The sequence below is a fragment of the Cyprinus carpio genome, chromosome B3, assembly GCF_018340385.1.
Source record: "Cyprinus carpio isolate SPL01 chromosome B3, ASM1834038v1, whole genome shotgun sequence".
Lineage (NCBI taxonomy): Eukaryota > Metazoa > Chordata > Actinopteri > Cypriniformes > Cyprinidae > Cyprinus > Cyprinus carpio.
In genome coordinates this window covers 3098151-3111016 of record NC_056599.1, presented here as the reverse complement: position 1 = coordinate 3111016, position 12866 = coordinate 3098151, and the positions used below count along the sequence as shown (strand labels likewise).

The window sequence follows — 12866 nt, the reverse complement described above, 5'->3', positions numbered from 1 at the left end:
CGGCATTGGTTCTGGCTTTTGTCCACACATTGCTCGTTCTGGGACTGAACCCGGCAATGTTACCAGGTCCCCAACCCAGGATCGATCCCGGAATCAATCCCGGGGCATGTTTGCATTCACACAGAAGGCGAACAAACAAATTAAAAACACCAACAACAACTTTAAAAGGGGCTTTAGTGAATGAAAACATCCTGTGAGGTTTTAAATCTGAAAGTGCTGTGAAAGTGTTTGGGAGTCATTGAGCAAGTTGGGTAAAAATTAATGCTATAAGACGACAATGAAAGTGTTTTTTGACCTTGCATGCATGTCAACCTGTTATGGGAGACTCCCAAAACCAAAATATGAACCTTTCATAACCCATAATAGAGGCACTTTAAAATAACACATGTTGACCAGTGTGCTTCACATCATCTCAATATATAGATTATAATAATAATATAAAAACACTTAAAAGAATAGTAATAATAATGATCAGTGAGAAGAATTACTGTACCTTAAAAATATGTACAGAGTCAGCATCCCTGACTTGTAAAGGTAAATTATTCAAAGGCTTGGTGCTACTACTGCAAACACAATCCCTTTTCTGTCTCAACTTTGTCCTTGGAATTTTGAGTAGCTTTTGAAAATTATAAAAAGGAAGAATTGATGGGAAAAAAGGGGCAAAAAAAATCTCGGGAAGCCCATATCGGGATGAAAACAATTAAGCTGAAATTATAAAAAGGAAGAATTGATGGGAAAAAAGGGGGAAATGGTAAACACGGACTCCAAGAGGCAGTTGAGCAAGCCACACAAAGGATGTGAGCCTCACATGAGGAGTTGATCGGCAGGAGTAAGACACACGCTGTATTTTGGTCGGGGTGAGTGTGGACATTATAGATCCACCGGCTGCAGAGAGTGATACGACCTGCTGAAGGAACTCCCAAGATCGCCATTCGATTGGGTTTTGCTACTCCGGAGAAAACGCTGCCTTCCAAAGAACTTTTCCCTGCCAGTCATGGAGAGAATGCCTCGGATCTGCTGATCTTGTTTACTTTGTGTTGGGAAAACGCCGTCAAGAGGGCTACTCAGTTCATTTAGTTATGCTTGTATGAAAACCTTGTCGTTTGCAATTGTCATTTCGTTTGTTTTTTTGTCTCTCTGTTTATATGGGTCTTTGATTTGCTGTATGAAGAAAAGTTATTTCAAACTGCAAACTGTTGTTTGTCTTCAATCATATAATGAGCAAAAAATTCATGCAGTTTTTCTTTGTAACTGTGGTTTAAAATCTCCCTGCGTTATCACTATTTTTTTAAATTTATTTGGTGACAGGCCAAAAGTCTGGCGCCCGAATCCAAAAAATAAATACTTCACCCAAACATTAAATAAATCACTCCACCACAACAAAAAAAACTCCAACACATATAACTAAACCTGAAAATTTACAAATTAACTCAAAAAAACATCTCCCAACTTGAACATTTATGACTTAACCTGAACTTTACAATTTATCTCATGAATTTGAAAATTTTTCTCCCTTTAAACTTGAACATTGTGGGTTTTTTGTGGGTTTTTCTAATTATGGGGTACTTGATGTTGAATTGTGAAAATTGTACTCTATCCATTGTACTTTTTATTTTATTTTATTTAGTCATTCCAACCCCCCCCAAAAAAGACACAGTCATTCCAAGTCAATCATCTCATTTACTTATAAAACACACAAAAACAAAAAAAAAAACAATAGCCACTACCCCACCGTTGACCTCTGTGGAAATTGAACTTGTGTGTGTTGCCAACACTTTTTTCTTGTCTACATCACCTGGCTGCTGTTGTAAAATGTTAAGAAATTCAAACAAAGAATAATAAATAAATATAATAAAATATAAAATAAAGCCTGCAAGTGATGTCACTAGCGGAAGCGCAAGTGTCTGAGAGTGCAAGTGCAAGTCTGCAGCCAGACACTCTCGCAAAATTATCAAAATTTTGTATACTCTACTTTCTGCTGTTACATCAGGGTTCAATTTGTTGTCTTTAAACCTTTTTTTATGAGTTACTGACAACATAACTGTTTTGCTTTTATTTCAGAGTTGATTGAAGAAAATGAGGACAATGAAGAGTTGAGTGAAGTTGAGCACTTCAAAGTTCAGAGAAAAAATCACTTCAAAACCTTTGGAGAAAAACCTTTGAAGTGCTGTCAAAGCAAACAGCTCATATTAAGGAAAACAAGAGCCAATAAATCTTTCACCTGCACTCAGTGTGGAAAGAGATTGACATCCAAATTTAATCTTGATGTTCACATGAGACTTCATACCGGAGAGAAACCATACAAGTGTTCACACTGTGACAAGAGATTCAAGCGATCAGATCACCTGAAAAGACACGAGATAAATCACTCTGAAAAGAAACCATACAAGTGTTCACACTGTGACAAGAGATTCAGTCGGTCAGATCGCCTGAAAAAACACGATATAATTCACTCTGGAGAGAAGCTATACAAGTGTTCACACTGTGACAAGAGATTCAGTCAGTCAGATCACCTAAAAAAACACGAGATAAAACATTCTGGAGAGAAACCATTCATTTGTGTTCAGTGTGGGAAGAGTTTCTCACAATCAGCAAAACTTATGCATCATATGAACATCCACACTGGAGAGAAACCATTCACGTGTGTTCAGTGCGGGAAGAGTTTCTCAAAATCATCAAAACTTAAGCATCATATGAACATCCACACTGGAGAGAAACCTTACACATGTGATCAATGCGGGAAGAGTTTCTCACAATTATCAAAACTTAAGGAGCACATGAACATCCACACTAGAGAGAAGCTATACTCATGTGGTCAGTGCGGAAAAACATTTTTGTGGGCTACAAACCTGACTACACACCTAAAAGTTCATACAAAGGAGAAACCACATTCATGTTATTTGTGTGGAAAGAGTTTTTCATTACTACAAAGTTTAAAATTACATCAGAAAATACATACTGGTGTGAGAGAGTATGTGTGCTTTGGGTGTGAGAAGACTTATACTTCAGCGAAGTGTTTAAAAAAGCACCAGAGGATTCACACTGGAGAGAAACCTTACAAGTGTTCACACTGTGACAAGAGATTCAATGTGTCATCAAGTCTGAAATCACATGAGAGGATTCACACTGGAGAGAAACCTTACAAGTGTTCACACTGTGACAAGACATTCAGTATGTCATCAAGTCTGAAAACACATGAGAGGATTCACACTGGAGAGAAACCTTACAAGTGTTCACACTGTGGCAAGACATTCAGTCAGTCAGCAAATCTGAAAAAACACGAGAGGATCCACACTGGAGAGAAACCTTTTAAGTGTTCACACTGTGACATGAGATTCAGTGTGTCATCAAGTCTGAAAACACATGAGAGGATTCACACTGGAGAGAAACCTTACAAGTGTTTACACTGTGACAAGAGATTCAATCATTCAGTGAGTCTGAAAAAACATGAGAGCATCCACACTGGATAGAAACCGTATCACTGCACTGCATGTGGGAAGTGTTTCAATCAATCTTCTGCTCTACACAGTCATACAAAAAACAATCACAGTTAGTAGATCATCTTCAGATCCAGCACTCTCAGATCTGATGCTGCATCCTCACCAAATGTGACACAATAACGCATCAAGCAGTAAAATATCATCTGTATAAATCTGTTCTAACCAGACATTACAAGTGACTTGACGAAGAAACATTATCTAAAGTTTTCACAGTGAGTAATAGTTTATCTTCATCTTCAAAACCAGTAGATTACAAGTGACACACATGCATTATAAGACAATTGAAAAATATAAAATTTATTGGAAAGCACACTGATATCATTTATATCACAAAATAAAATGGCATACAAGAATAAAACTTTTTGACATTGTTCTTTGATGAGGAACTCCATCTTTAAGTTGATCTTAATCTCCCAGTTGAGTTTGCTTTCTCTTTTATTAAGGAAAGTAGAAGTTTTTACAAACCGTTCTTGTTCGAGGAGCTGAAGAAGAGACTGTAACACTTAAGAAAGACTGAGATTTTAATTTTATTCTTTACTTTTGTTTTCATAAAATAACTGACATAATTTAAATGTAACCTTTGAACGATTGTGTAAATTACATTAATTTCATGATGCACACAATTGAACCCCCCTCCCCCCACCACCACCAAAATTGTTAGTCATGGAATCCCTGATGTCAGCCCAGGCCCGGTTCTAAACGGTGCTAAATATCCTCAAACGAAAGCACAAAGATCTGGCAAACTATCCAATCTGTTTTTGTGGCTTGAGCAATGTAGCTCGTTGTGCTAGTCGTTGTGCTCATAAGTTTACATACCCCTTGCAGAATATGCAAATATGTTAATAATATTAAAGGGGTCATATGATGCGATTTCAATTTTTCCTTTCTCATTGGAGTGTTACAAGCTCTTGGTGCATAAAGAAGGTCTGTGAAGTTGCAAAGACTAAAGTCTCAAATCCAAAGAGATATTCTTTATCAAAGTTAACCCTCTGGAGTCGATCCCAGAGTATACGCGTGTTGAGGCATCTTCTCCTGATAACCCCGAAAAGAACTTAAATTACACTTTAAGTTTTGATCATACAGATAAGGCAAGGCAAGGCAAGGCAAGTTTATTTATATAGCACATTTCGTACACAGTGGTAATTCAAAGTGCTTTACATAAAAGAAGGTAAAATAATCATGAAGAAAAATAATAACAAAAAATAAAACAAGTATTTAAAAAAAAAACATAAAACAAGCAATTTTAAAACATTGGAAATGATTTAAAAATTGATTTATTTAAAATGAATTTAAAACAGTTAAAAATAGAAAATGATTTTATATAAAATACAGTGAATATGTAAAATACAGTGCAATCAATTCGGACATCGCACAGTGCTCATTCAACAAATGCACAGCTAAACAGATGAGTCTTTGAGTCTAGATTTAAATGTGACTAATCTTTTAGCACATCTGATCTCTTCTGGAAGCTGATTCCAACTGTGGGCGGCATAGTAACTAAAGGCGGACTGATATGCTCAGATTTTCTGGTTCTAGTCAGAATCCTGGCTGCAGCGTTCTGGATGAGCTGCAGCTGTCTAATGGTCTTAGTGGGAAGGCCGGTGAGGAGACCATTACAGTAGTCCACCCTGCTGGTGATAAAGGCATGAACAAGTTTCTCTAAGTCTTGACTGGAAACAAAACATCTAATTCTTGCAATGTTTTTTAGATGATAGTATGCTGATTTAGTTACTGCTTTGACATGACTACTGAAACTTAGGTCTGTCTCCAGAATCACACCAAGATTCCTGACTTGATTTTTAGTTGTTTGACCCCTAGAGTCAAGGTATGCATTCACCATGAAAACTTCATCTTTGTTTCCAAATGCAAGAACTTCAGTTTTTTCCTTGTTTAACTGAAGAAAGGTCCGGCACATCCAACTATTAATTTCATCAGTGCATTGGCAGAGGGAGTCAATGGGGCTGTAGTCATTTGGCGATAAGGCTAGGTAAATCTGTGTATCATCAGCATAGCTGTGATAGGCAATTTGGTTCTTTCTCATTATCTGACTTCGTGGGAGCATATACAGGCTAAACAAGAGTGGTGCCAGAATTGAGCCTTGTGGGACTCCGCATGTCATGGACGTCCACTTAGACTTATGCTCTCCTAGACTCACATAATAACCTCTCCCTTCTAAGTATGACCTGAACCATTTGAGTACCATCCCAGAAAGCCCGACCCAGTTTTCCAGTCTTTCTAGTAGTATTTTATGATCGACAGTGTCAAACGCAGCACTGAGATCTAGCAATACCAGCACTGATATTTTGCCAGAATCAGAATTTAAGCAAATATCATTTATTATCTTAATGAGCGCTGTCTCTGTGCTGTGATGCAGTCGGAAACCAGATTGAAAATTGTCCAGGAATCATTTGAGTATACGTATTTGTTCAGTTGATTAAACACTACCTTTTCTATAATTTTGCCCATAAAAGGAAGATTAGATATTGGTCTATAATTGCTCAAAATGGTGTTATCAAGATTGCTCTTTTTCAGGAGGGGCTTAACAACTGCAGTTTTCAGGGAGTTTGGTAATGTCCCAGAAAGAAGTGAGGCGTTCACCACTTCTAAGAGATTTGCTTCTAAACAGTTAAGCACACTTTTGAAAAAAGATGTGGGAAGTGTGTCAAGATAGCAGGTTGACGATTTTAGGTGCTGCACTATTTCTTCCAAAATTCTGCTATCAATTGCTTCAAAAATAGACATAGTATCTTTTTGATATTGTGTCCAGATCTGTCTGACCTCTGCATTACTTGAGGATGTGCTAATCGCCTTCCTGATATTGATGATCTTCTCAGGAAAGGAAGCAAACTCATTGCATTTGCTGTCTGAGAGCATTTCACTGGGAATCTGACTTGGGGGGTTTGTCAGTCTCTCGAAAGTGGCAAAAAGAGTACGAGTGTTGTTTAAGTTACTGTTTATAAGGTTTGAGAAGAATTTTTGTCTAGCTGTGGCTAGTTTTACATTAAAAGCATGAAGGCTGTCTTTATAGATGCTATAGTGAATTTCAAGTTTCGTCTTCCGCCACATCCGCTCGGCTTTTCTGCATTGTCTTTTCATAGTCTGAACTGCTGTTGATCTTCTCCAAACTGATATCTGTCTGTTTGTTTTCTTACTGACTATTATTGGAGCAATATCATCAATAACATTCTTAACTTTTGAGTTAAAGGAATCAAGGAGAATATCAACAGAGTCTGCAGAAATGCTTGGTGTTAGAGATATAGCCTCCATAAACCACACACTAGTGTTCTCGTTAATGCATCTCCTTCTGACAGAGACAGATCTAGATTCAGTGGTAGCAGAGATCAATATATCAAAGAAAATACAGAAGTGATCAGATAGTGCTACGTCATTAATAACAATGGATGAAATGTTTAGACCCCTACTGATGATTAAATCTAGAGTGTGTCCACCTTTGTGTGTGGGTCCATGCACATGCTGAATCCAGGTCAAAAGTGTTTAGAACCATTATCATTTCTTTTGTAATTTTTGTTTTCTGCATTATCTATATGAATGTTAAAATGCCCTGCAATAGCAAAACAGTCAAACTCTGAGGAAATCATTGATAGCATTTCTGTGACCTTTTCAACAAAGGCTGGAGAGTATTTTGGAGGCTTGTAAATAATGATAAACAGAATGCGTGGAGCACCTTACAGCACAATCCCTAGATATTCAAAAGACAAGTACTGACCAAATGACATTTGCTTGCATTGATAGATATCTTTAAATAGAGCAGCTACACCTCCACCTCTCCTAACAGTCCTGCACACAAGTAAAGTTAGGAGGGGCTGCTTCATTGAGGACTGTTGCACTGCAGCCATGTTTCATTTAGAAACATAAAATCCAGATTGTTTGTGGTTATAAAATCATTGATTAGAAATGATTTATTTTTTAGTGAGCGAATGTTTAAAAATGCTAACTTGATGGCAGTACTTTGTGTCTTTACATCAATCTTAGTTTGATGCATTATAGGCCGCAGATTAGATAAGTTTGCCCTTGAGCTTGAAAAGACCTTAGACTTTCTATCACGTGATAAAACTGAAATAGAGAAAGCTACAGGCACACTGGGTTCCCGCTTGTTCTGTAAACACTTGTGAATGTTGCTGCTATTATAGCGGGGACCCGGCACATATCACTGAGAGCTGCTATCAGTTGTTTTTTGTTCACCTACAGCAGATGAAGGGTTTAGGCCCTGGCGTTGTGGCAGCGGTCGGAGAGCTCTCACAGGAGCAGGGCCCACAGGCTTTGGTGTTTGGGGGGCCCGCCGTTTTTTTGGTGATATTTGCGGGCTTGCAGCAAATGAGTGAGAGAGTTTTGTCCCAGCATACAACAGTTCCTCCATTTTCTGTGAGAAGCACAGAAGTGGAGATGCTGGAGAGAGGGATAATGTATCCGGTGAGCAGGGCTGTGTCTCTGGGGTTTCCAGTGACTGTGATATGTTGTCCTGGCTTCCCTGGCTTCCCTGGCTGTTTTCCAGAAGGTCATCCTTGGGTGCTGAGTCTTGTATCTGTTTTGATACATCACAATCTGTCTGTGAGGAGCTCTGTGGGCAGGGCTCAGCCGGGATAGTGTCCATCAGCAGTGCTTGTTGTGGCTGGATGGTGTCCTTGTGGGATATGTCAACCACATGATGACTCGGACCTGGTGTGTGTGTGCTGAATGAATTGACATACTCTGCTGAAGAATGGCGTAAGCAGAAGTAGATATTGACTTAAGCACTCTAGCTCCAAGTTTGTTAAGGTGGAGGCCATCCGGTTTAAACAGTTGTCTATGGCCCCAGAAAAGATTGAAGTTGTCAATGAAATTCACTCTTTTTATATTGCAAGATCTTTGTAGCCATCTGTTCAGCCCAAGCAACTGTGAAAATATATTTGTTCCCCTTGCTGGAAGTGGTCCACTGATAAACGACTGAACTTTGAGTCTTCAAAGTGTTTGAAAGAGTTCACTGAAGTCCTTCTTAAGGAGTTCTGACTGCTCTTTCCGAATATCATTCTTCCCCACATGGATGATGATTCGATTTGCAGTCTTGTGCTTCATCAGAATGGTTCTGAAGTTCCTTGTTCACATCAGAAACCGTTGCTTGAGGAAGGCAGCATGTTGTTGTAGTCCTGCTACTGATGTTTCTGATAATAGAGTCACCCACTATCAGAGTCCTGGGCTCGACTGCGCTCTGAGCTGAATGCCGCTGTCTGCTCGACCTTGAGCGCCTGTTAGTAGCGGTGTTGGCTGCTGGCTGATCCGATCCATGTTTAATCACATTTGGGGATTCCTCACCCGCATTCATTAATGCTTCAAATCTGTTCTCAAGATGTATAGGGGGTAGTAGAATACCAGTATTCACAAGACTTGTCATAGTCGAATCTGGGGTAGAGGATGCTACAGCAGCAATACGAGAAACTCGTGACAATCTGATGTCTCGTGTTCCTTTGGGTCTCGCTCCCTGTTTCTGCCATCTATTAGTGTGCCGATCAGTTTCGGCTTGTTCCTCTACACTTGGTATAAAACTGTTGAGATTCAGAAGATTCATGGGACTCACCGGCTGTATGCTGAGAGGGTCCATGACGACGGTCTGCTGAGTGTTCCGTCTGTTTCGGAAGTCCAGCAAGTAACTTTGTTTCAAGAACCACAATCCTTTGTAGAAGTTTGCAGCAGTTCATGCAACAAGTATATTCAACAGGAGGCATTTTCTCTCTCTTCTGTTTGAATGTAGGGAGTTGTTTTCCTGTCTCCGGTATGTAAGCTGCTGGCAGTGGGAGGCAAAGTCTTCTTTTTGTAGTATTATTCAAGTCCCAAAGAGTTTTTAGTTTTAGTGTTTGTGCCAAAAATCCATTGTTTGAGCACTGTGCTGATCTGCTGAAATAAAAATCTTAGAAAAATCTGAGAAAAGTACAGAAATAAGAAGCAAAGCGCAGAGCAGTAAGCTAGAACGTCCGAACGGTAGCAAAGCCGGAAGCGAGTAGACATGTCAAGCTTTCTAAAGATATTCTACAGATAAGAGAAATACATCAATCGAATCTGTAAAGGGTCTACTTTTATTTGTATGCACACATAATAACAACAAAACTTTGTGCATTTATAAAATAAAGATAACAAACAAGGTGTGCTTTATTTAGAAATGCATCATTAAAATGAACTGTAACTCAGTGAATACTCAACACAGAGACATGAGAGAATATCTATAGAAAGCTTGACATGTCTACTTTTAAACTGAGAAAGTGCTACCAAAAATATTCTGTGATAAAGTAATCCATATGAAAACAACGCAATGTCCGTCTTTCACTTCTCTCTTCATTATATCTAATGTGACCACACCCACGCGCCGAGCGCACTATTGAGATTATAATGTTCCACGTGAAACTTGCGGCGGGTAAACGCCCATACCACAGAAAACAAAGCAGCAAGACTGTTCAAGTTTTTTGAAAAAGAATGAAGCGCTTAATCCAGCAGAGGTCTCTTTTATATATATATACACTTGTATTAGGTTTCACATAACGTGTACACATTTTACTAGATAGACTTTTCCCAAACTATAATTCCTGACTAAATGTATAATCAAGTGAAACATTATGAAGTTCCATTCACATCATCTAAATGTTCTACTGTACTACTAGTATCAGTGACCATCAAAATAATGTTAATAATGCAGTTTATCATTTGGTTTATTTAAGAGCTCATAAACAATATACACTTTGGAAATGCTAGTTATGTGATGTTCATTTATATATTTCAACATTACACAATACCAGTCAATACCAGTTTGCTAAAGCAGTAATATTGTTGAATATTTTTACTATTTAAAATAACTGTTTTCTATTTGAATATATTTTAAAATTTAATTTATTCCTGTGATCAAAGCTAAATTTTTAGCATCATTACTCCAGTCTTACTCCAAGTGTAACAATATACACTATACCATTCAAAAGCTTGGATACATTATTATGTATGTATGTATATATGTGTATATGTGTATGTGTATATGTATATATGTAATATATATATATATATATATATATATATATATATATATATATATATATATATATATATATATATATATATATGTATATATATATATATATATATATATATATATATATATATATATATATATATGTATATATATATATATATATATATGTATATATATATATATATATATGTATATATATATGATATATATATATATATACATACAATGTATATGTATGTATATATATGTATGTATATATATGTATGTATATGTATATGTATATGTATATGTGTGTGTGTATATATATATATATATATATATATACATACATATATATATATATATGTATGTATGTATGTATATATGTTTGTATATATGTGTGCATGTATATATGTGTATATGTATATGTGTGTGTATATATATATAAATAATAATAAGTATATGTAAATTAATTTAGCACACACGTGATGATAAATACAATAATCATGTTACAAATGATGCTGTTCTTTCAATTTATATATAAAAATAAACCTGAAAAAAATATTCTCAGCTCTTTTCAACATTAATAATAATAATAACAATAATAAATGATTTTTGAGTAGCGAATCAGAATATTAGAATGATTTCTGAAGAATTGTGTGACTGGAGTAATGATGCTAAAAATCCAGCTATGAAAGTCAGCTTTGATTGTTCCTAATAAACTGTTTAACTGCACTCGCAAGTGAATCTCAAATTATTTTGTGGGATAATTAAATATATTATAAATAAACCACAAACCTAAAAATATATACATTTATTTTGTCCTCACATTCTTTCTTGTAACTCTTCTCTCTCAGTCACACACCTGGCTGAAAGGCTCATTATGCAGCTCATTATGTGGGTCTTTGTCTTCTCAGTTGTGAATCACACTAATATTCATGATAGTTGACGCCTACTCGCATATGCCCTTTACAAACAAAAAGTGTCGTAGAAAATTTAAATTAATCTATCGTTTTCTGTGAGTGAGTAAACAAGATGATTTTCACATAATTTTGAAGCAAAAACTCTAGGCTACAAGCTCCAGGTTTGACAGTCTTGTGAACAAATGTTCTGTATGTGTTTTATGACCTTATTTCAGTGACTTCAAAATTGTAGTTTTTCACTAACCATGAATAAACGTTGTTTTCTCAAAAACACAATCATGTACATACATGCTACTTACATATTATTGTAGCCCAGTTTGTACTGGATACAGTGTTTTCAGACTTTAGCCATGTATATGTTTATAAGCAACTGAAAAAAGCACAAAAGTCAGGGGATGTCAAAACTTCTCCAGGCCCCCAAAACCCCCTTTAGACCTCAGAGGGTTAACAGTCAACCACTACCCTCTAAAACGGCTCATTCAAACACGCCCCCATGTCTACATCACTATGTGGGAAGGTTTGCATAACCCTGCCCAGATGTTCATCAAAGAAAGAAGGTGTACTTTTTATTCTCATTGTAGTATTGTTGCAGCTGCTGCCATGTTGTATAGACGCTGTGTGTTTGGTTGTGAAAGCGAAACTACTTTGTTTTGCCTTCCAAACTGTCCTGGAGTAGCCTTGCCAATCTCCAGACCTTAATCCCATAGGAAATCTGTGGAGGGAGCTGAAGGTTCGAGTTGCAAAACGTCAGCATCGAAACCTTAATGACTTGGAGAAGATCTGTAAAGAGGAGTGGGACAAAATCCCTTCTGAGATGTGTGCAAACCTGGTGGCCAACTACAAGAAACATCTGACCTCTGTGATTGCCAACAAGGGTTTTGCCACCAAGTACTAAGTCATGTTTTGTGAAGGGGCAAATACTTATTTCACTTATTAAAATGCAAATCAATTTCTAACTTTTCTGAAATGCGTTTTTCTGGACTTTTTTGTTGTTATTCTGTCTCTCACTGTTCAAATAAACATACCATTAAAATTATAGACTGATCATTTCTTTGTCATTGGGCAAAAGTACAAAATCAGCAGGGGAAATTATTTAAATAAATTTATTTTTTTGTGTTTATTCTACTACAACTATCTCTGGATGCCTTGTCCTGGAATGGGGTAAGTTTTTTGACTTTGAGTCTCTCTTGTTGTGTAGCCCATTTCTGCAAATAGTTTCTCGTTTTCCATTTTTGCACAAATGTCCTCTGAATAAGAATATGAATGAAAACAGACATATTTTCTCACTATGCTCTTAACATTAAAGGTACATTAAACGTTGAAGTTAACATAAATATATACAACAAGTTAACATAAATGTATATAAACATAAATGTTTAGGTTGGGAAATACCCAGTCTTTGATATAAGTGGTCTTTGACCGCTTTAAGCAGAATAAGAAAAATTGCAAGATATGAGA

At 36.8% G+C, this 12866-nt stretch overlaps 1 protein-coding gene across 4 annotated transcripts in view; it reads left to right on the top strand.

Annotated features, from left to right (window-relative positions):
- Window positions 1-12866, top strand: part of LOC109112557 (gastrula zinc finger protein XlCGF57.1-like) — an 89857-nt gene that overhangs the window by 45179 nt on the left and 31812 nt on the right. The window contains exon 4 of one of the 4 annotated variants that reach the window (XM_042721184.1): window positions 2062-4406. The exons of the other annotated variants lie outside the window; for them this stretch is intronic. Within the exon in view, the coding sequence (XP_042577118.1) occupies window positions 2062-3470 (1409 nt within the window). The 3' untranslated portion in view covers window positions 3471-4406. Of the gene's footprint in view, window positions 1-2061; window positions 4407-12866 lie in introns of those variants that run through there. 4 annotated transcript variants of the gene reach the window in all.